The sequence below is a fragment of the Balaenoptera ricei genome, chromosome 7, assembly GCF_028023285.1.
Source record: "Balaenoptera ricei isolate mBalRic1 chromosome 7, mBalRic1.hap2, whole genome shotgun sequence".
NCBI classification, from domain to species: domain Eukaryota; kingdom Metazoa; phylum Chordata; class Mammalia; order Artiodactyla; family Balaenopteridae; genus Balaenoptera; species Balaenoptera ricei.
Window position 1 is genome coordinate 47,147,665 of NC_082645.1, and position 25,499 is coordinate 47,173,163.

Consider the following 25,499-nt stretch of genomic DNA (forward strand, 5'->3'; position numbering starts at 1 on the left):
ACAATCTACTTAACAATGTGACTTTTGAGAGGCAGGGTATACATTCTTTCTCCTTGAATCTGGGTAAGCCCATGGCTACTGCAACAATGATGTTATGTGGCATCCAAGGGTAAGTGATAAAAGAAAATACAGCTTCTGCATAGTTCTCTTGGGATGCTTGGAACCCAACCACCACACTCGAGGAAGCCAAGCAGCTACATGGAAAAACCATGTGTAGGTGTCCCAGCCGCCACCTCATCTGAGGTCTCACTGACAGCCAGCATCAAACACCATACACGTGAACAATTGAGACTTCAGGTAATTGTAGCCCCCAGCCTCTGAGCCACCCCAGCTGATGCTGAGTGCAGCAAAGGTGAGATTTTCCCAGTGAGCCCTGCCCAAATGGCAGATCTGTGAGCAAAATAAATGTTGTCTTTAGTTTAAGCCACTAAATCTTGGGATTATTTGTTACTTAACAATACATAACCAGGACAGCACACATAGCATGACCTCAGAGAGCTTACAGTCAATTCAGGGAAATAAATATGTTCACAAATAACTATAATATGTCAAGGTATGACACAAGTACCTTAAGGGATCCAAAAACTAAAATGAATATGTATGCATATGTGTGTATATCTTGATTTATGCATAGACAATTTTGAAATACATAAAAAATTAATAATAGTTACCTCTATGGAGTAGCCCTTGGGTGTAAGGGATGGAAGTCTTCTTTTTGTTTCCCTATCTCTTTGTATGTTTTAGTCCTTACCTTATACATGCACTTACTTTTGTAGCTTCAAAAACAGTTTAATTTGTAAAATAAAGATGAAATAAAGAGGAAAAGAGCTAAACAAGTGCTGCTGGTACCCCATGAGGACTGTACTAGGGACCCCATGAGGACAGGAGGCAACCAAGCTGCTGGGAATCACTGCATTTTCTCTCTGTGTCCCAGTTTTCACATCTATATAAAAACAGTACCAACCTCATATGGTTTTTGTGAAAATTAAAGTGCTGTAGAAGTACCTGACACAGTAGCAAGCACTCAATAAATATTAATGAAAATAAGATATCCTGAGTGGCTGAGCACTGGCTCGGCATGTGGACACAGGGTCACAAGTGGCAGAATCAGACAGTGGCTTTAGGAAGAAAGACATTCTCTCTCCTCCCTAGATTAAAGGATAAAAAGGAACCGGCATTCTTAGGTGCCATTACAAGAGAGAATATAAGATGACTTTGATAACAATGTTAGAACTTCTGCAAATGCCACATTGACTTACATTTTCCAACATGTTAAAAGACCACTAAATTAAAACTTTCCACCCCACTTCCCCATTCTTCTTCCCCTTCATGGTTTTCATTGAGTGTGACAAGCTGTCTGTGTATTACAGATGACTGCCTTCCATAGGAGGCCAAGGAGACTAGGTGTTTACAGTAATTTTGCATCTAACGTTTAGCTTCTCCCTGTATTTTGAGAAACCAGTTATTATCTCAACTATGGCAAAGGAACACCAATCTTTCCATTTGTTCTCATATATAGTTTTCCCATTCAAATTATCAATACATAGTATGGAGTAGGTCACCCAAAAGATGGAGTGTTGTAAGTCATCTTCTTCCTCCCCAGAGTGTCCCATGTTCTAAAAAGTTTGTGAAAGTGTGATCTAGTTCTGAAGGGCTGGAGTTGTCTAAAGGAAATGGAGGAGGTGAAGTTGTCCATGAGATTACATGGTGTGAGAGCGTAACCATGGTATTTCATAATCGACAATGAGTTGTCTTAAGTTTTGTAGATTTCAGGGTAGTGGAATCATCGCTCTGCTTGCTAAGTCACATGACTAATGAGCAGTTCCTCTCTGACTCAAGGACTTCTGTTGTTTCCTGTTTGGTTTAACTTATCTAAGTATCTTAGAAACCGATAAAATATTATTACAGCTCCTTAAAGATGGCTGGACTTAATGTTTTTTCTTATGAACTAGGTGTTTTACCTCATTCAAATTACTGGCATTTCAGAAAAATTTTTTTATCTCCATTTTCCTTTCTTTAACTTAAAGATGATTCCAGCTTCTCAACTGCAAGAAAATTCTCTATACTCACAATGAATTAACCCTCTCCCCAAAAAAGTAAAACTTTCCAAAGAAAAGAGAAACCATGCTAAATGTCAAGAGCCAAATGGTTGCATTTTACTAAAATTTAGCCATTTAAATCCCTTTTGATATAAACAGGGATGAGATTAAATAAACCATGAGATTGGCTAAATAACAAACAAAATCTGGCTGATTCCATCACTGTGTAGTGCATATGAACAAATGTGTGTATGTGAATTGTAATGAATATGGAGTGTGGACCGGACAAATTGAATACTCAAAACTCTTGCTGATACATTGGGTAGAATTGTATAGGGGCATGAAGCATCCCGAATTAGCTCTATGTGAAGTTCTTGAAGGGGAAAAATTTACCTATAAAGATTTTGTGACAACACTTAGCTGGGACTTCTGAAAGCTGGTCCAAGCCAAGAACAAAAAAAAATGTAAACAAGATTTATGGGATACAACAGTCAGCCACAGCCCTTTTCCAGGCAATTTCCCCTTCTATTTCATGTCTCCGTCTATGGCAACATTCTGAAAAAAGAAGTAGAAGTGATTCCCTTTGATATCTTCTAAGCACCCTTTTATCTCACGCCTTTAGCACCAGTGGTGCTTCAACAAGAAGGCTACTCAGTATAAGATGAATAAGGTCTGAGGATCTAATGTATAACATTGAGACTGTAGCTGATAACACTGTATTGTACAATTGAAATTTGCAAGAGTGTAGAACTTAAATGTTCTCACAAAAAAAAAAAAAAAGGTAAACTTGTGAGGTGATGGATATGTTAATTAACTCAATGTGGAGAATCCTTTCATGATTTATACATATAACAAATCATCACATTTTACAATTTCAATATCTTACAGCTTTGTCAATTATACCTCAGTAAAGCTGAAGGAAAAAAGAGAAGTCTATTGAGGTTGACAGTACTTCAAAACAAGAAATAGAGCCCCATTAATCCATGGCCTATAGCTAAATACACCTTCTATTCGTAGCTTCCCAGGCCATACCTCTTCCTCCATCACTGAAAGTGCCTCTTCAGTGACCTGGTTAGAACCAATTTGACACTTGCTCTAACTTTATCCCCTTGAAGTAAGGAATCTCTATAATCTTTCTTATCTATCCACATAGCACAGAGAGTAAAAATTTAAATTTGTTTTTGTGTTCTTTCTTATTTTATGTATTCTTACAATAAGTAAAAAATTATTTTCATAAAAATGCTTTTTTTACTAATAAAACTTTTATAGCAGCACCAAAGCATCAGTATATTTGCAGGGTTACATAGGAACTGCTGATGTAAATTGCGTTGATCTGATAATCAAAGCACCTGTCTCCCTGTCCCCAACCAGGGTGGTTTCAACTACAATACTTCAGATCATTTTTTCTGGCCAAGAATTAACAACTCTAAGCCCATAACAACCAACACTCAGTAAACAGTACAAACGAAAACAAAAAATAAAACAAAACAAAACAGAAAATTAATGCCTAATGACACCTCTGCCCCAGGATGGAGTATTCAGGCCTCCCCACTGATTGCTGACTCTTTAGTCTGACATTGTTTCTCCACCAATGGGGCCCACTTGGCCTCAAGAAGACCCTTTGCTTGCCTTGTGTTATGGTCTGCATGTTTGTGTCCCCTCCAAATTCATATATTGAAACCCTAATACCCAATGCGATGTTATTTGAAGATGAGGTAATTAGGCAATGGTAGGTGCTCTCTCTATATTTGCTAAAAGAATGATTGAATGCTAGAGGTGGAAGCAATGGTGGAAGGGTTTACATCAGAGGTTAATAGCAACAAGAATTCCAAGAGGGAAGAGAGGGACTTATGTGATATGGAGTAAAACCGCAGGCTAATACAGCTCCACACTTCTAAAGAGACTTAGTGACTCTAGAGGCATCTGAGCCTACCTATAGACATTCCAACTTTAGATTAGCATTTTACAATTGTTTGCGACTTTTATATTTACAAAGCAGCAGCCAAAATCATAGCTGAACTACCAGTAGGTGTGTACCCACTGAAAGATGAACTGGCTCAAGTGATGAGATATTCCTGTAAATAGGCACACCACCACTTGCGTTTAAAAATTTGGCAGTTGGGGTACAGTATTTGGTGGCAGGCAAAACTGCCTTCAGAGAGAAAGAGGAGATAGGAGATGAAACAAAGTGAGGGTGGAGGAGTATGAATTCACAGGCATCATCTCCTTGGCTCAGCAGAGCAAAGCAGCAAAACATTACATATGCTCTGATGATTAATGCCCTGGGACTCGGTGACATCACTCTTTGGAGATCCAACAACCAGAATGTCACATCCTGGGTTGATGGAGAACCCTGTGGAATCTTACTGAGTCTGAGGGGAAAGAAAATTCTCCTCTCTACATAATATAGTTCAACGATGACTCAATGGAAAACACAACTCTAAATACACTTTGTTTCTAGTCAAGTTCTTTAGACATAAATAATTATGTTCATGTTTTAACCAAAGAAACATTGATGCCTCTTAAAAAGGAATTAAAAAAAAAAACACATTCTTTTCTATCATGCCTACCTAAATGGTCACTCACTGTTGGAATATGGGGTTAGGTGGTGGTGGGCAGGCTAGTTAGTGCAAGAGAGGACAGGATGAGATCCCAGAGTAATCTGAGGAGACAGAAGCTGAACTTATAAACTTGAGTGTGTGGATCAGGGATCCAATATGCTGAGAGCAAGCACATAAGAGCCTGACTCTGGAAGGGTTTGATTAGAACCAAGAGGTCCAGTTGAGAACTGAAAATGCAGGGAAGTAAATTCTCTTGGCCATGGTGCAGAGCCTACAGCCAAGAGATAAACACATCCAACTTCAGGGGAGAAAAGCATTTAAGAATATACTTAGACCTTCAAATGCCTCCAAGACAGAGGAGGCCAATTGATGTGAGCGTAGGAAAAGTTGGAAACTTCTGTATTTTTAGACTATAGAGAAATAAAAGCAACAGTTAATAGACAAATTACATCTACGTTTGCTGCTGCTTCCTCAAAATTTATAATATAGCATGAATTGGAAAGCATGTTCCTGGACTTAAACAAAATATAGAGAAAATGCTAGAGACTGAATTCCAAGACTCATTTCTTTGAAAACATCTTAACCAGACATTTTAGAGGTAAATTTGAAAATCTACATGACATCTGTAAAAACATGAGTTTGGGCAGAAAACTAGTTTGTTTTAAGAAAACACTTTCATCAACATATCCCAGGGGATGGATTGGCTTCCCAGTGGTTGAGCGAGAAGCAGAGGTCTGTCCTTGCGGTTGTTCTATTGACTCCGGTACTCTGAAGGAGCTGGCCAAAAACATTAATTTTTCCAATATATTTATTTGCTCTATGCTCCATTCCAGCTCTGCCAGGATATCAGATTTGAGATAATATCCATGTGCCTTTCACCATTTTCAATGATCTGCCCTTTTATCCTTTGTCTCTGTATTGCACCCTGTATTTCTTTTTTCTTACTTAAAATTATTTTCCTCATTATTATGTCTGTTTGTTTTAGGCAGTTTGTAAAATATAAAAATCCTTTCCGGGGCTTCCCTGGTGGCTCAGTGGTTAAGAATCCGCCTGCCAATGCAGGGGACACGGGTTCGAGCCCTGGTCCGGGAAGATCCCACGTGCCGCAGAGCAACAAAGCCCTTGTGCCACAACTAGTGGGCCTGTGCTCTAGAGCCCGCGAGCCACAACTACTGAAGCCCGTGCACCTAGAGCCTGTGCTCCGCAACAAGAGAAGCCACCGCAATGAGAAGCCTGCGCACCGCAACGAAGAGTAGCCCCCGCTCTCCGCAACTAAAGAAAGCCCGCGCAGAGCAACAAAGACCCAACACAGCCAAAAATAAAAATAAAATAAATTTAAAAAAAAAATCCTTTCTGTCACCAATTATCATCATGGACATTTATCATGACCTTTCTAGTCCTTTTCTTATTGTTATTAATTTTAACTAGATGAGACAATTATGTATAAATAATTATATATCCTCTTTTATTACACAAAGCATTATCTAGTAACTGTTTTCTTTTCTCACTAAGAACTACTCACAACATGATTTTAATTGTGGTGTGATGGTCCATCCTATAGCTGTACCATAGTTTCCACTTATTACCCACAAATTCAATTTTATTAAACATTGTTTCTAATATTGCACTATTAGAAATTAATGATGTTATAAAAATGTGAACATAAATCTTTGTCCACATAATCATTTTCTTAGGACAAATTCTTATATGAAAAAATACTGGTTTGAAGATGGGACAGATGGGAAGAAGCTAAGAGGAAGGGCACTGAGGTCAAAAGGCATCAGTTTGTTTCCCATTCTGCTGCTATTCTTTTGTTTCCTTGGGCAACTTATTTAACATCCTTGAATCCATTTTTCTTTTGGTAAAATTTGGATAGTAGCTGTACTCTACTTATTTCAGAGGTTATCAGGGAAAGTCATTTGAGAAGTACATATAATAAAATGTTTTAGTACTGTGCCTTGCACAGAGTAAATGCTCAATAAATAAAAAAAAAAAAAAAAAAAAATACTGGTTTGAAAAATATGGCTGTCTTTAAGGCTCTCGATGGATGTTGCTAAATTATTGTCAGAAAACTTCAACATGAAATCGTCCATCCATCCTGTAGAACTCCTGATAACCTTGATTATTATCAGTTAAAAATATTTGCTAAAATGTGCTCTGTGAAAACTGCTACCTAATTTTTGTTTTAATTTGAATTTCTGAAAAATTTGCCTTTCTTATATTACAAAAGAAGGTATTTTTCACATTTTGTTAACAATTTGTTTCCTCTTTTGTGATTTTCTTATAGATATGTATGAAAAACCGCAATTTCTTTAATGTGCTAGTTGTTGTTTATCTTTTCATTTGGTTTATAACATTCAGAAACTTTTTTATTTTATCCATCAATCTTTTCCTCTGTGATTTCCTTAATTGCTTTTAAGTTTAGAAAATCCTTTTCCATCTAAAGATCAGATAAATATTAAAGTATATTTTTTCCAAGTTATTTTGGTTTAGCTATTTAGACTTAACTTTTTAATCTATTTAGAATAAAATGGGTAATTATTTTAGGGGGATTCGCTAAACTGAATTTATTTAATCTAAATAATCAGTTTCCCCAAAATAGCATTTTAAATTACCCATCCCCTCTCTCACTGATATATGGTGCTTCATTTATCCTATTAAGCTTTTTGTTATTCTCTCTTATTTATCTTTATTACATTAATAGCTCTGATCTTTAGCTGGTACTGGTGCTTGTTCTCAGATTTCAACTCTACCCCTTACTAGCTATCTAACAATAGACTAGTTATGGCCTCTCTGTGACTCAGTTTCCTTATCTGTAAAATAGGCATACCAATATTACTTCCATCATGAGACTGTCATGAAGAGTAAATTGATTAATAGAATAAAGAACTTAGAACAGTGCTTGGCACGTAGAAAGTGCCACAGAAGTATTGGCTATTACTGTTGTCATTGTTCTATGTTAGCAGTGCAAGTCCTTCTTGTAACCCTCATCTTTCAAAATTGTCATACCTCCTTTATCTGTTTTTCTTTTAGATAACCTTTATTTTCAAATGAAAATAGATTAATTTTTTCTGATAATAAAAAATGCATGTCTATTATAAGAACATTTTTCAGAAATTGCATAACTATAATTTTAAATCACCTATCATACCACCACCAAGAAATACATGTTCTTAACACCTAGCTAGAAGATTTCCAAATATTAACTCTTTATTAGTTGGGCACGACCTCTTATTTTGATAGAAGATAGTCTGAGAGACTGAGGCACAGAATGGGTGTCTATAGCTAAATGTGAAAAAGTAACATAATAGGCAAATGTGAAGTTTGCCCAAGGGGCTACATTTCTCAGAGCTGCTATACCATGTCAAATTTGCCAGCTTCAATTCTGTCTTTCTCTGCTTCTTTTAACCTGGTTCAAAGACCAACTAAAATTGTGAACACAGAAATGAGTGTTCTAGGAAAACAGAATCCCAAATTTGGGGGACTGCTGGTTTTTTTAGGTAATAATGAGTCACTGTAGAGTTACATCATTCAGAACAGTAAGTGTGGTGCAGTTTTCTGTGGCCTTGAAAGTAGCTGCGCTATCAAAGAGAAGGCTTCCGGGAAGAAGGGTCTCTACTCACCCACCTGTGCTGCTGCCTAGTCATTTCAGGATCAGTATCGATGACCATAAAATACAGAGGAGGCAGAAGAGTGAATGCATCTATCAGTTGCTAGACATTCACTGTCCAAGGGAAGGAGTCATAAAACAAAGCATCCCTCAGTCCCACACAAAAGTGGAAAATCTGTAATCCATTTAGAAAGCAGACTTCTCTACTTTGGCTACCTATGACTGTTTATAATAATATTTTAATATAAATTAATGTTTAAGTAGACTATCTTTTACAGTAGTGTTAGGTTCACAGCAAAATGGAACAGAAAGTGCAGAGAGTTCTCATGTACCCCTTGTCCTCATACACACACAGCCTCCCCCCCATCAACATTCCACACCAGCGTATTTGTTACCACTGATGAACCTACACTAACACCTCATTATCACCCAAAGTCCAGAGTTCACATTAGGGTTCACTTTGGGTGTTGTACATTCTATGGGTTTTGGTAGGTATACAATGACATGTACTCACCATTGTAATATCACACAGAGAAATTTCACTGCTCTAAAATCCTTTGTTCTCCACTGGTTCATCTCTGTCCCCCTAGTCCTTGGCAACCACTGATCTTTTTAATGTCTCCATAGTTTTGCCTTTTCCAGGATATCATATAGTTGAAATTTGGAATCATACATTTTGTAGCCTTTTCAGATTGCTTTCTTTCACTTAGTAGTAATATATAGTTAAGATTCTTCCGTGTCTTTTCATAGCTTGATAGCTAGCTCATTTTTTTAGTACTGAATAATATTCCATTGTCTGGACATATCACACTTTATTTACTTACTGAAGGACATCTTGGTTGCTTTCAAGTTTTGGTGATTATGAATAAAGCTGCTTAAACATTCATGTGTAGGTTATAATGCGGATACAATTTTTCAACTCATTTGGGTAAATACCAAGGAGTGCAATTGGATCCTATGGTAAGAATATATTCAATTTTGTAAGAAACTGTCAAACTGTCTTCCAGAGTGACTGTATCATTTTGTATTCCCATTAGCAATGAATAAGAGTTCCTGTTGCTCCACATCCTGGCCAGCATTTAGTGTTGTCAGTGTTTTGTATTTTCACCATTCAAATAGGTGTGTAGTGGTATCTCACTGTTGTTTCAATTTGCAATTCCCTAATGAGATGATGTTGGGCATCTTTACAAATGTTTATTTGCCATCTGTATACCTTCTTTGATGAGGTGTCTGTTTCGGATCTTTTGCACATTTACTAATCAGATTGTTCATTTTCTTACTGTTGAGTTTTAAGTGTTCCTTGTATACTTTGGATAACAGTCTTTTACCAGATATGTCTTTTATAAGTATTTTCTCCCAGTCTGTGTCTTGTCTCTTCATTCTCTTGATAATGTCCTTCACAGATAAGAAGTCTTATATTTTATACCAATTAATTTTTGCCGCCAAGAGTGCACAAATGTAACAGGCTATTGAGGGCAAGTCTTTCTCTTACCCTAGATATGGCCTGTAAGGCCCCAATATTGGGATAAAGAAGTTGGATAACTAATGACTGGAGCCACTATCTCCTTCAAGTTCAGACTCCTCAGGCAAGTTCAGACTCATCAGTAAACTCTTTACTCAAAGTAAACAAAATAATATAATATTGCCTTTAAGAACAGAAACTCTCCACTAAAGTGATCATAAGTGAAGTGAAGGAGTAGGACACTAACACACTTTGCATTGTATTTCTTTTTTTTTTTTTAATTTCAAATACATATATAATTTTTCCAAGTCTCCAGATTTTTTTTGTTAGTTTCTGCTTTATAACAAAGTGAATCAGCTATACATACACATAAATCTCCATATCGCTTCCCTCTTGCATCTCCCTCCCTCCCACCCTCCCTATCCCACCCCTCTAGGTGGTAACAAAGCACCGAGCTGATCTCCCTGTGCTATGCGGCTGCTTCCCACTAGCTATCTATTTTACACTTGGTAGTGTATATATGTCCATGCCACTCTCTCACTTTGTCCCAGCTTAACCTTCCCCCCTCCCCGTGTCCTCAAGTCCATTCTCTATGTCTGTGTCTTTCTGAATAAAAATTAGGAGACTCTGAATCAAGGAGAAATTATACAGGATTATTATGAATGCACTCAGTACAGCAGATTTATGGTATATTAAAGGAGTAGAAACATGATGGGTTTTGGAATCAGAAAGACCTAGATTCAAATCCTGACTCTGCTATTTGCTGTGTCTGTGACCTCTCAGAATTCTCATGGAAGATGGCCACAATAACGCCAACTTAACAAGGTTACTATAAGGATGAGAGATGAAATGTGATGAGCATAATAACTGTCAGATGATAGGTGTTCAAAACCTAGTGGCTTCTGTTATTTTTTTCTTCACTATTTATCATTACTCTCTATTATCATAGTTATTTATCCAGAGAACTAACAGCATTGGTAAAAACATATTTAAGTTGAAATTTGGACTTATGGGGGAAAAAACACTAAAAAATTCATAGTTCAGGATAAACAAAATTCCTCAAAATAGCTAGCATTTGGTGATAACTTAGGTACCCTAGTTAGGGACTACTTTCCAGGTGTGAAAAATGCAAAATAAAATGTTTAAAGTGTTGGGATTTGACCCACCATCTCTGCCTTATCACAGTGTATCAGGCCTAGAAGGGCATTTAGAGAGGAAAGTAAGGCCCAAAGAGCTAAATGATTTGCCTGCAGACAGTCTGATCCTACCTCACCCCCACCGGTCCATATCCCTCATCTATTAACTTGTTGGCTGGTTCAGCCGCAGCATACATTCAAGTGCTGATAAATTTCATCTTTGTCTTTTAAGAAAGGTAATCAGTCCCATTTCCTCTACTCTTCATGCGTCATCTTGGGAGAGTACCTGGAAGCAGCCACATGCAAGCAAGCCAGCCGGTTCAGTACCACCTGACATCCCACTGAATTACCAGAAGAGGATTTCATTTAATGACAGTCTATTTGATTTGCGGTCCCTGTTTCCTTCCCCCCTTTGACCATTTTTCTCTTCATTCATTAACCCTTCTATGTAGGGTGGGCGGCAGAGATGAACAAATCACTGAATTTGATGCATTTCACTCTGTTCCCTTTTAGATGTTCTTATAATGGTTTTCCCAAGGACAATCAATTAAACTATTGACTTAAATACTTTTTGGGGGTCAATTATAATTCCAATTAACTGTGCCATCTGGGTTGTTCATTACCATTCTTGGGAAACATTTGTAATGGTGAGAAATTCTGTCTCCCAAGCTCATGTTTATTCATCTTCCGATCTAGGATCTAATATCTTTAGAACTAGCCTCCTGGTAGGTCCTGCCTTGCTCTGTCTGCTGCACACCATTTTCCTGGCCTCAGAGGACTTATTGACATTTCCTTCTCTCCCCACCACAAGAAGTAACATTTACTAATTGCTTTGTTATGTGCCAGTCACTCTGCTAAGTGCTTTTTGGCATTATTTCTTTAAATCCACGAGGTAGACAATAGGGTTCTCCTCTTTCTAAAAGGAGGAACCTGAATTTCAGAGAAGGAAAACACTTTGCGCAAAGCCACAGGGGATTCAAACCCTGGTCTGCGTGGCACAGGCATTGATTACCTCTTCATCCAAGTTGCTCAGTCCCTCTCAGAGCCAGGTGGCTGGTGGGTTCTGAACCAACAGTCCTGTGATGAGATCAACAAGCTAGAGAAACCTGACACTTTTTTCTCAAAAGTGACGTCCTCCAACACCTACATCTTTTACAAAGTAAAGATTCCCAGGGATATCTGTCCCACCCCAACTGATGACTTCCTGAATCCGAATCACTAGACGTGACAACCTGGAACTAGTCCTTGAACACTTTTCATTCTTAAAAGTTTGAGATCCACTGCCCTGTGTCTTTCTTCTTTGACACCAAAAGTGTCCTTTAACAAATCTTTCTTGGAGACAATGTCCTGACCCCTGGTGGTCTAACCCAGAAGCGTGACTACCCTGACGGGGCTTTGAGGGAATACTCTGTGATCTGCTGCTCACAGCTCGCCTTTTGGCTGCAACTTATTTGATTAAGTTCCAGCTGCCTCTGCCTGAGCTCTGATTACCTTATTCAGGCCTGTCTCACAGAAAGCACATAAAAGCAACTAGTTTGTGGACCTTTTTTTGTAGCAGCTACAAAAAGAAATACCTTTCGTGATCAATATATGTTTTTTAATTGTCATTCTTTGCAGATTGTACAGAGCTAAGAAGAGAGTCCCTGTCCTCAGAAAGGCTAGTGTGGATATAGATAAGAAAATAAGCAAGTCTTCTCTCCCTGTCTCTTACACACACAACACACACACACACACACACACACACACACACACGGTAAATTTCCATTAGCTGCCTTACCCTGTCTTCATCATTAGAATATTGTGTTTGAGCTCTAGCACTCAGCCAATTTAAACTTGGCTTCTTACCAATTCCCTCTTTTCTTTTCTCTTAATAAGAACCTTCAACTTTCTAAATCAGCCTCTTCTATTTTTCCCTTCTTGCAGTAACGTCACACTCCAGTTTTTAATGGACCTTTCTAACTACTACCAAAAGTTGTCTGGATATTACAAATTCAACCTTTGCCTTGATAGAAGACATCGCTGTCATCAAATCTGATGACCATATGCTATAAGAAAAAGTAGCAGAGACACAGTAACGAAAATATCAACAAAAAAGAGAGACCTAGTAAAAACAAGAAGTCCAAAATATTTAGGAAATAAACCAGAAAGAGCCAACCAGCTTACTCATTAAACACTTGAATAAGGAATTCCCAATAATAATTCCGTCAATATTTTATTTATCTTATTATAAAACACTTCATTAAAACTCGTTTGCTTCCTTCCCTCCCCCATATCAAAGACAAGAACATAATGAGAATCAACCGCATATTTCAAAGTCAAACTTACCATAGAAGCTTAGTTGGCTAATCTCAGTCAGATATCCCTCCTGGTCTCCACACCAGAGCATATGAGGGGTCCTCTAGTCTGCTGTAGATGAATTTACAGCCCCTGCAATGCAACAAGACACTGACATTCTGAAAAGGAAATTCGATCTCACCCTAACTCATGCTAACCTCCTCATCTTTCCTGAAGGAGGTTCCCATCTATTTATTCCAGGACATGGACAAACTGTTTAGTATCAAATATGTTACAAAGACAAAGAGAAACAACAAAAATTCAGTAATGCCTATGTGATCCTTGAGCCCTGTACAAATGGAAAATCAGGGTTGTTCATTCTATAATGAATTAAGTGGAGAAAGAAACCATTTCTTATCTGGAGTCACTCCCATCTAAATGTTTCACATGTGGCTTTTATGGGGACACTAAGCTTTCAGAGTTTCAAATGCTACTTACTGTAAACTAACTACAAATTTTATTCCCCTTGCTTTTGTTTTCAGATTAATAATGATTGCAATTTAATTGGAAGGAACTTCCATAATTTATTCTGAACAAAATTTGAGACTTTTGGTTGACTTCATGCTGTTCAACTAAACCAGGCTTACCTGAGTTTTCCCTTTAAAGCAAAGCAGGCATCATTTACACGGTCTATCTTTTCAATAGAAAACCATGTTAGCTTTTATCCACATAACATTCATTTCCAGTCCCTAGAAACAATTTCTAGAGAGAGCAAATTTGCACGCATACAGCAACTAACATATAAATATGCATCATGGAAAATTTTCCACACACAGAGAAAACATCATGATTTGGTTTGGAAAACAAGTCATTTTAAAGTTGTGGAAAATAGGATCTGTTCCTGCCTTTAAGGCAAGATCTGCCCCTGATAGTCATTCTAATTATTCTGCACCTGTAACCGGCTTTCCCTGAATTACCTTGAGATATGCATTGTGTGTGATCAGTTGAAAGTTCATATATTGTAAACTGAAAAAGAAAAAAAAAACTCTTCTTCTAGAATTTGTTCATAAAGGACAACCATTCTTAATAGAAAACAGCTTTTGTTTCCCAGATCACATTTGAACTGTTTAATTATTGAGTTTCTAAAAATCAAGGCAATTTTTATAGCAATAAACACATTGGAAAACATTGCAGCCTATGATTATCTATTGTGAGATAGAATCTCTGTTTTTCATCATCAAATATTTTTAAAAATTATAGGGAAAGTAATCATAACAGTTGAAATTTTTACCCATGTAAAAGAAACACATCTTGTCTTATTGAGTCCCTTCTAAAAACAACTCTAGTATTTTCTGCCAGTTACTAGTCAAGGTTCTGTATTGTGTGTCTAAAATCATATACACTTTAGAAACCAGCTGCTTTGGCACATGCTCCCAGTTGCCTCTCTGACACCCTCTATCTCCCCTTCAGGATCTAGTTTGATGTATCCTCACAGATCAACCTGCCTGTCCCAACAGCTTCTTCCATGGCTGACCAAGAATCTGCATCCCTCTACGCATCAATTGCTCTAAGTGTTATTAAAATCAACCCAAATTCCATATTTCCAGAGTCTCTTGCAAGGTCTTAAAGAAATCTTTCTGGCATTTGCTCTGTCCCTACCTGTCCTGCAGGGCTGGAGGTACAGCTGGGAGAAGGCAGTGGGAGCGGTGTGGCTGCCTTCTGGGAGATCCTGGTGCAGCACAGAGCTGGGGGAGGGCACAGCGTGGGCAGCTGGAGGAAGAGGAGGAGGAACAATTTGGGTGCCACTGCAAACATGAAATGGTGCCAAAAAAAACACCATTCTTTTTCCCAAGAAGTTCAAAGTGCTTTGCAAACATTAACTCATAAGACCAAGTAGTCATGGAGCAATTACTACTTTATTATGCCCTTAAGGTAACCACTGCAAGCAAGGTCTTGAGGAAAGGGAGCCTATTCATTGTTTCATTAGACCACAGATATTTAATGAGTACCTACTATGTGCAGGGCACTGGCGGTAGAGAAACAAGCAAGGCAGCCAAGATCTGTGCTCCTCCAGGCTCTTATGCTAGTCTATGGCCTCTTGTTTGCACAATCAGGGCACTAAGAACCTGGCTACACTTTTCTTATCACACTTATTTATACTTTATTTTTGCCCAAATTGTTTAATGGAATGTGCTCCATCCTTCAGAATGCCTATAATGTGCTAAGTGCTGAGCAAACACACAAAAGAAAAATTTCTTAACTTACATGTAAATCTCATTACGATGATAGGGATTGGGGAATATCAGTTCAAAGTGCTTTCTTTTAAGATGCCATAAACAAAGCTTTACCGTGAGCAACGTGTCTCTTGCAAGTTTGTGGAATTACTATAGGCAGACAAGAAAGGTTAATATCAGTAATATCATTCCAGCAGCTTATATAAATAATTTGACTTTTAAAAATGATTAAGCAGATGAGCAAGCATATTTGGTGAAGTGGAGAGCCTTTATCCATGGGTCTTTTTCTGATCTCTTTTTTATTTTATGTGACAAAACAGCAGGTCAGACATAGAAAGTGACTTATGACATTTGTAAATACTTCTCCTTAGGCAGTGGACTCTAGATATTTTAAGGTATATGGTTATCTAAGACTAACTGGACCAAAGAGGCTGCTTTTTAAAAATGTGTGACTTTCTGGTGATTCAAAAGGGATTTAAGCTGTTGTGTTTTAAAGATGCAAGATAAGGATTCTAGTCTGTTCTGAGACTCACTCACTAACCCAAATTAGAGGTTGTTGCAGTCCTCATGCAGCAACTTACACATATTTTGAAAGGCAGAGGGAATTATAACACTACTTAAAACCCAATTTCGCTCCCTCATAAACACTTCTCTGACTAAACAGAATATCACAGAGGTATAATATTAATTCGTCACTCAAGTGTATTAGTTTACACACATACCCAGTGGAATTCAAACTCTATATCTTATTAGTTTAATAGCCTCTGCATTGGGCCCCAAAGTACCAGTCCGGCCTCAGCCTCATCTCCCCATTATTTGCACAGATTTTCATAATTTTCACTATATCTTACTTACCTGGAACCCTCTCTCTCGAAGGCTGCTCTTCACCCACTCTAACACATGCATATATACACTCTGCCCACCTGGAAAATTGTTCAATTTTAAGATCCAATGATATCTTCTAGTTATTTCTTCCCCATTTTCCACACCACTAGCTTATCACGTATTTATTTATATAAGTATGTAACTAAAGCCTGCATATCTCATGGATATCTCATATGTAGAGATATTTCTTCATATGTTCAGCAACTAGCACTAAATCGTTGTTGAAGTAGAATTTCCTACAAAACATCAATATAGCACTTACTGAGGCTGGCAAGGTGATCAATTAAATTTGGGTTTACTCTTCAAGTGAAAGCACGAATGGGATGTTTAAAAACCCTTTATTATGCAGAGCTGCTAATAAAGAGAATAACATCAATGAAATAAAAAATCTATTATTTTTCTATTAAAAAGCTACTACAGTAATATCAACACCATTGTCATTCAGCTTTTTACCCTTTAAATGAGCCAGGACCATACTCTACTCCAATTATAATAATAACACTGAAGAGAAAACGACATACTTATGGAATTGCTACAGGGGACGAGAAATAGCTAACCATTGACAGCAGTGACAATACTAGCTGAAGCTACTTATTTCTGGTTTCAAATCAAACAGAAGAATGGAAGAGAAGGATAGGGAAGGGCCCAAGAAAAAAGAGGAAAGGAGACAAGGGAGGGATTATATTTCTGTAAAAGATTATTCTTCAAATTCATTTTTGCCATTTTTCTCTTTATGAAAGTGAGAAAAACAGATGTTCTTATAGGTTGTACAGAACATAGTGATAGGCAGTTGAAGATAAATTCTACTTAGTAAAAAAGTTCTGTCTCTAGAGTTTTTTATAAAAATTATTTGCAGGGCATCCTGCTTTCTTTTCATTCTCTGGATTTGAAATATCGATGATCTGTTTTCTAGTTTTACCCAAATACATTTCAGGAAGTCAATAATTGAACAATGTTGGTTTGTACGTTTGTGTGAACTCTTGTGTGTTCTGTTTTACGTAAACTTAGTTGATAAAGCAGTGGCAGGGTTTGAGAGACTTGACTCTAATTTTGAAATAAGTTCTACTGTGGGTAAAATGTTACTAAACAGCGTTGCAGGCTACAGAGAAATCGTTCATGGAAGGAAGAATCAACCGAGGAAGCAAACTTCACTGTTGTCCTATTTTAAGAGATTGACACAGTCACCAGAACCTTCAGCCACCACCACCTGATCAGTCAGCAGCCATCAACATCGAGGCAAGACCCTCCACCAGCAAAAAGATTACGACTCGCTGAAGTCTCAGACAATGGTTAGCACTTTTTAGCAATAAAGTAGTTTATAATTTAGGTATGCACATTTTTGGGGGACATAATGCTATTGCATAGTTAATAGACTACTGTATAAACATAACTTTTATATGCACTGGGAAACCAAAAATTCTGTGTGACTCAACTTATTGTGATATTTGCTTTGTTGCAGTGGTCTGGAACCAACCGTGCAATATCACTGAGGTGTGCCTCTACTTTGTGTGTGTGTGTGTGTGTGTGTGTACTCTTGTGTGAACCTGTGCATAGCACGTATATTTAAGACCTCATACTTTCAGTGGGCACAGTGAAGTGCTTTCTCATTCCTTATTAGCTCATCTGACCCTCACAGCAACATTGTAAGGTGGATACGTACCTTACAGATGAAGAAATTGAGTCTCAGATAGATTTAGTAACTTGCAGAATTAATATATAAATCCGGGCAGTCTGACGGTTCTCCCAAAGTTCTTCCTGTCATATACCATGTGAATACTTTAAAAATTATTAGAGATGCAGCTTTGATTCTTTACATTTCTTTAAAAATGCCAACATTGCACCCCTGTTTACTGAGCAAGAGGTATACATATGATACACAAAGATTTATTTTTTTTCCTGGATACCTGGAAGTCTTCTAAGAAAGCCACATGTCATCCAGGGGATGCACTCCTTGATTAATTAGACCTCATCGACATGCAAGCAAATATTTATTTTCAGATAAAACCCCAAACTTTCAATCTTCATTAATTCTTTAGCAGGCAATGCAAATTCATTTTTCCTGCCAAATCCAGCAGAGGGCAGGATGCTTCCATCAACAGCCAGCTAGCTGGTGCCAACAGCCAAACCAGAGCAACTGCTTGGTAGAGAATGTTCTACCTTTAGAGCAATCATCATTTTCTCACCTGGATCTGATAAAGGGTGTAGGCTTGAGCTGCGAATAGTGGCTGTGGGATGTGGCCTCGGAAATGTCAGGAAAAGTTTTGCCTTGGAGGTTGCCCATGTTTTGTTTGGGACTTGAAATTAAGATACCTGGAAACCAGCCAATTCCAATTATCTTCCTGAAATATCTTTCTGAAGAGGCTACACTAGGGAATTAATTTAAAATGTGGCATGATAATTTCTGTTTCTGGTTTTAGGCTGTCTGAGGTCACAGCTGGGCTATTACACTCACATGTCCTGTCTCAGGTCGTCCACCTCAGCCCACCCTGCACCTACCATCTCTCTCTGTCTTTCAAAACTTCTCATGACTTCCCACTGTTTGCCCTCCTCTGCCCGTCATTACTGCACAGTCCCCACTGATAGGGGCTAATGACCCCCTGCTTGCTAATTCAAATCCTTTCTCTCTCTCCCCAGGCCCAACTCAGGGGCCACGTCCTCTAATAAGTTTCTGGAGATCCCAGCCCCAATGATCATCATCAAGAAATCTTCACCAAATGAAATACTAGGTGAAGGTTTTATACCAGGTCTTGGATCTAAAAATGTATTGCCCGTTCCTCCTACCCCAGGCAGTAGCATGGTCAATGCAAAGTGGAAGGGAGCAAGGATAAGAACCACAGCGCACAGGAGGGATAAACCAGGGCTTCTGAAGGTGGTAGAAAAATTGCAACAATCTGCTAGAGTTTTCAAACTATGGACTGGAAGTTTGTCGTTGGTACCTCAAAGGTTTCCAGAGTCGGGTGGTGGCTGGGGAAGGGATGCTGTTTCGGCAGGTTTTCCATCACTCTCCCACACACTCCTCTCTCCACATGTCCCCCAGTGGAGCAATTCCATCTTTCCTCGTTATTATTTATGTACACCTCTGGACACTACATACAGATTTCCTTTAAAGAAAAGGGGCCTTTGAAAATAAGCAAACAATCCCTTCATCGATAATCACAACAAAAGCAAAACAAAATTTAAAAAGCTTGAAAAATCATTGCTTAAAAATCCAAAGACCTTTCTTTACTCTTGAAGTAACCAAGCCTGGAGAGGGGGAAAGACGGAGGTGGGTTTCTGGCTGGAGGATGAGAGAGGTAAGACCTGAATCCTTATATTTAAGTCTCTAAAGCCCAAGATGGGGACTTCCCTGGTGGTCCAGTGGTAAAAACTCCACGCTTCCAGTACAGGGGGTGTATGTTCGATCCCTGGTCAGGGAACTAAGATCCCACATTTTAAATAAATAAATAAATTATGAAGTCCAAGATGCTCTCCACTAAAAGATGGGGCTTGCATTGAGCCTGAAGGAAGAGGAAGCATTAAATAAAGGAATGAAGCCCTCAGCCACCAGTGGATAGAGCCTTCCAACCAGTGCAGCTACTCGGAGCAAAGTGAAAGACAAAATGTGTTTGCATGGGCTTGACCAGCAAAAGAAGATTAAGGTTATATTTTTCAGCACATTTATTGAACACTGACTATGTGTAAGGCAACGTGTGGGACAGAGCGGTGAATGAGATAGACGTGCCACCTCTCTGTGTGCATGGAGCTTACATTCTAATAGGGGAAACAGACAGGATTGCAACTTGATAAATGCTGCACTGGAGAAGTACAGGGTGCTACAAGAGCATTCTTAAACTCTATGACCAGCACCACTTCCTGGATTATTCATTTGACCCCATCTCTTTAATTATGCAAGGAATCACCTATATTCTAATAGCATAAAATCCTACCTGGCTCTCCAGAGAGCTTCCCCACCCCCAAGACAGGCTCTAATCCACGATCCCACCCAGTCTCCTCCAATCTGGGACTGTTCCTCAGCCTTTTATTTTCTTTGTCTTTCATGACCTTGACACTTTTGAAGAATACTGGTCAGTACAGAACAGTTCATAAAATGTTCTTCAATTTGGGTTTGTCTGATGGTTCCTCATAGTTACATGAAAGTTATGTGTTTTTGGAAGAACACCAAGAAAAGATGTTGTGCACTTTTCAGTACCTCCTATCAGGAAATCCATGATGTCAATGTATCACATTACTGTTGATGTTAACTTTGGTCACTTACATTGGTGTCTGCCAAGTTTCTCCATTGTAGAGATACTACTTTATCTTTGTAATTAGTATCTTGTAGAGAGATATTCTGAGATTATGCAAATATCTTGTTTCTAATTATGTTTCTGCCTACTGATTTTAGCATCCATTGAGTCTTCCCTATGACAACTATTACTGGGCATTTGCAAAATGGTGATTTTATATTTCCACCATTCCTTCTACATTTACTGATGGGGATTTTACTGCAATGAAGAGCAGTCTTTTCTGCTGTATTTATTTATGTAGTCAATCATCTGTATTAATCAGTACAGATGCACAGATATTTATTTTATTCAGTGTGTTATAGTCCAATATTATCATTATTTATTTTGTTACCCAAATTATCCCAGCTTTGGCAACTGAGCTACTTCAGGTTGGTGTCCAAGCTTTTCAATATGCTCCCATGATTTATTGAACACTTACTTTCTGGTACCACAAGATGATCAAGGATTACCTTATGCTTTCTGCACTCAGCCCTGGATTCAGTCATTTTATTGAAAAATGGCACTTAAAAACCAAGTTCTGGGTACTAGGTATACTCATTACTGCTGGGGTGTCATTGCTTCTAGGTTTTCTAAGTGAACAGAGCAAGGAAATATATACATGTATACATATACAATTAAATGTACATCTGTATCTATTTTTATATCTCCCTTTTTCTCTCTCTCTCTCTCCCCCATATATATTATATATACATAATTATTATAGAAAATTATTATAAATAAATATATCTATATTACATAATATATTATGTATATATATATAACTAGTAGTGAAACTGATACCTACAATGCTAATACCTGAGGTTCACTCTAGTCTTCTCCCTTTCCTCAGTTGTAACCCCTTTCTCTGACAGTGATAATTCGGCTCTCATTCTACAAAATTTATTTACTTATTTACTCACTTTCAGAATACACATAATTTCAGAATTACTAATATATATACCTCTGTGAAAAACAAATTTACTAAAAAGAGTACAATATTTGTGTGTAGCACTTTTGACTTTGGCCTTGTAGAATATATTCAAAATACTGTTTTTCAATATTACTTAGGTTTGTTATTTTCTTTTTTATCCCATTTGTTATGGTTGTGGTATTAATTTCTAGTACATTTACTAGTAATCATTTGTATTCTGTTTGGATTCCCACACATCCTGGTTAATATTAATTATCTGTTTGTTAATATGTGAACCACTACTTGGTTCTCAAAGTCAGAACTGTACAAGAAGGTGTGTTTACAGAAGTGTCCCCTCTCATCCCTTCTACTCATTCCCTCTCCCACATTCTTCCTGCTCCATTCCCAGTCACCTCTGTAGGTAACCAATCACATTAAAGTTTTTAATTTATCCTTGCCATATTCCTTTTTGCACAAATGAGCAGATATATGTATAATTTCTTCTGTCTCCTTCATTTTTACTTGAAGGGTATCATACTATAGATATATTTTGGCACTTTGCCTTTTTTCATATGAAAGCATATCCTGGATATCACTACATGGGGGTTTGAAGTGGTATTCCTCATTCTTTTTTTATAGCTGCATAATGTTCTCTATTGTGTGGATGTATCATAGTACATTTAGATGGTTTCCCATATTTTGCCTTTACACACAATGCTCAAATGAATAATATCGTGCGTTGTATTGCTAGAGATAGGTCTCCAAAATAAATTCCTAGAAATAGAACTGAGTCAAAAAGTAAAAGCATATGTACCTTTGTTAAATATTGCTAAATTTTCCTGGGGAGTTTTAATACCTGTTAATGTCCAAGCCCTACCCCCAGAGGTTCTTGTATAATTGAAGAGTGCAGCCAAGCAGCAGTATCATTTTTTTGATACTTTCTACCACTTTATCAAGGCATAATTTACACTATAAATCCACATGCTCTAAGTGCACAATTAAATAGTTTTTAAAGTAAATTTATAGATTTGTTCAAACATCACCACTCTTGGTATCTTTTCAAAGCTTCCTAATGATTCTAATGACAATCAAGAATTGAAGACCACTAAACAGGCCCACTACTGTTGGTGCTTTTTGCTACCACAGAGTGTCGCTATTAAAGGCCCATCTGTTACTTGGAGGCACCAGGCTTTTCCTACACTGCAGTGTCCCTGCTGGTTTAGATCCAATGGAACCCGTTTCACATTGAACAAACTGCAGCTCAAAATCCGTTTTCATTCTTCAAAGTGGAATCAAAATCCCTAAGCTACAAAGGCTGCATTTGAGGGAGCTTCCAGCAAAAGTTACACACTTGTCCAAACCAGTTCTCCACTAGACTCATATGTCGAAGCCATGTCATTAAACCAGACTTCATTTGTGACTCCTTTAAGGATATTCTCTTTTTCATATCAATCGGTTCCTTCTATCTCGGCAACTAGCTGAGTACAACCCTAACAAAGGAGGAGCCAACATAAATTTTAAATGTCTCCCATATGAGATACTCCTTTGAATGTCTCCCTTAAGAAGCACTCATACTGTTCCTTATATAAAGGGTGTAGCTACAGACTCAGTCTGGGAGATGTTGAAATGGTTTCCTTAGGTAGGTGATATTTGAACAGAGCTTTAACTGAAGACTGCTAATTAACCTGGTGAAACACAGGGAGGTGAAGGAGGACACACCCCAGGCAAAGCAAGATGCATATATATGCAAAGACCCTGCAGGAGGATAGAACAGGAAGGCTAGTGTGACTGGTGCACAGAGAGATGATGGGGGAATATGTTGCTAGATAAGACTAGACAAATAGACCTGAAGCCAGATCATCTGGGCTCAATAGAAGCCTGAAAGAATTTGCTCCTAATCTTAAAAGCAGTGGAGTCCCACTGAAAAAAATATAAGTGCTGGATTAGAGGAAGATAGGGGGGAATTGCATGACATGACAATATTTACTAAGAAAAGTTCACTGATTGCAGCAAAGAAAACAGACTGGCAAAAGTAGCTAGTGGAAACCCATTTAGAAAACTAATGCTTTGAAACAGGGAGAAATGATTTTTTTTTAAAACCCAGTGGGTGACTGGAGTGGTGCTAATATTGAGAAAAGCAATAGACTGACAGGATTTAATGACTGGTTGACTCTGGGGGCTGAGAGAAAAGCACTGAGGATGACTCAAGCTAACAGACTATACCACCCACTTCTCCTCCTTACTGCAATCATCTATGGCCCTCCTCATCATTCTTTTTAAACTTTTAGTTCTTACTTCTCTGTTGTTTTCTCCATCCTGTGATAATTCTTGATTATTTCAATATATGTGCAGAAAATCCTTCCATTTTTCTGGTTGCTTAGTTCCTTGATTTCCTCTCCTTCAATCATTTTGTGTTCTGTTACCTTAGTCACAGATTCCCATAGACATATACCTGACCTTTCACTACTATTAACTGAAATCCCTTCATAGTCTCATTAGCAAAAACTCTTCCTAGTACTACAACTCCAATAATTTTTTTACCCTACGTGGTCCCGTATCCCATTGATTCTACCATGGTTGCACTGTCCCTCATCCCATCATATGCTCACTTTCATTACAAAAAAGATTAAATTCCAGAATCAATTATTGCAATTACTCTCTTTCATATACTCTCAACTCACTCAGATCTCTCTCAATCTGTAGAATCTCTTGGCTAAGCCACCATTATGATAATTAAATGATGCCCTTTGAAGTTGTGTAAAAATAAGGCATATGCCGGGTATCTTCTGTTTTTCCCTTAAGATCTAATCTCTTTCCTTCTCCTCCCAACTCGATCTCCTGGGAAGCTGACCTGCAAGTACTGTATCTACAGTGTTCTCATGCCCTCTGCTTTCAAATGTACAACCAATGGAAAGTCCTAGCAGGAAATAGAAGGGATAGAGGATAATAGAGTTCTGATTATTTATTTCACTGGTTCCATCCCTGCAATTCACCAGAGTTTGTCCATGTCCCTGACTGAAGTCAGTTCACCGGCCTGTTGTAGGGAATTCACTCTTCTTCTGAATTTTGGAACTCTGCTTTCACCCAGGCCTTCCATCTAGAGATGTTAGTAGCTCCACTGCTAGTAGACCTGTGTTCCAACATATCCCTGTAGTTCGACTGCACCCCACTCATAACTTTTGTTTTACATTTATTATTAAAATATAAATTACACAGTGAAATGTACATGAGCCAATCAACTTTGACAAACGTATACACCTAAAAATCCCACATTCGAATTAAAACATAGAACATTTCCATCACATCAGAACGTTTTCTCATGACCCTTTCCAGTCGGTACACTCTCTGCCACAGCAAGCACTGTTCTGATTTCTGTCACCATATATTTTAAACTTCCGTAAATTAAATTATATAGTTTTTATTCTTGCTTTTTGCTCTCAATATTACATCTATGAGATTTATCACATAGTTTTATCTGTGGTATGTCTCCTTTTACTGTGAATGTTATTCCATTGTATAAATATACTATTAATGATGTCTTCTTCTAGACATAGACATTTCAGTGGTTTCTAGTTATTGGTTTTTATACATAAAGATATTATGAGTATTCCTCTACAATATTTTTGTGGGCGTATGTTTTCATTTTTCTTAGATAATTAAAGAGGAGTGGAAGTGCTGAGTCATAAGGAAAACCTATATTTACCTTTATAAGAAATTGCCAAACAGTTTTTCAAAGTGATTGAATAATTTTATATCCATAAGTAATGCATGATGGCTCCAGTTGCTCCACGTTTTCACAACATTTGGGGTTTTCTATTGTCTTTATGTTTTTAGGCATTTTACTCAGTGTGTGGTAGTATCTCATTGTGGTTTTAACTTGCATTTCTAATACTGAGCACCTGCTCATGTGCTTTTTGACCATTTGTCAGTCTTCGTCAGTATTTTGGGAGGTGTCCCAGTCTTTGTCCCAGTGGGGAAGGGAGCATTTATCTTTTTATAATTGAATTATAAGAGTTCTTTTTATATTCTCAATGTAAGGCTTTTTCATATCCATATATTTTGAAAATATGTTCTTTCATTTGTGCCTTGCTTAATCCACATTTTCTGTAGATCAGATAATAAT

At 37.8% G+C, this 25,499-nt stretch overlaps 1 protein-coding gene across 4 annotated transcripts in view; it reads right to left on the reverse strand.

Annotated features, from left to right (window-relative positions):
• Positions 1-14,837, reverse strand: part of CYTIP (cytohesin 1 interacting protein) — a 66,050-nt gene extending 51,213 nt beyond the window's left edge. For 2 of the 4 annotated variants that reach the window (XM_059927916.1, XM_059927914.1), the window contains exons 1-2: positions 14,742-14,837; positions 13,134-13,235 (exon numbers count right to left, since the gene is read on the reverse strand). In XM_059927916.1, coding sequence (XP_059783899.1) covers positions 13,134-13,136 — 3 coding nt within the window. In that variant the 5' untranslated portion in view covers positions 13,137-13,235; positions 14,742-14,837. Of the gene's footprint in view, positions 1-11,820; positions 11,853-13,133; positions 13,236-13,729; positions 13,818-14,741 lie in introns of those variants that run through there. The other 2 variants (XM_059927915.1, XM_059927913.1) reach the window with 2 other exon arrangements.
• Between the last annotated feature and the right edge of the window lie 10,662 nt (positions 14,838-25,499).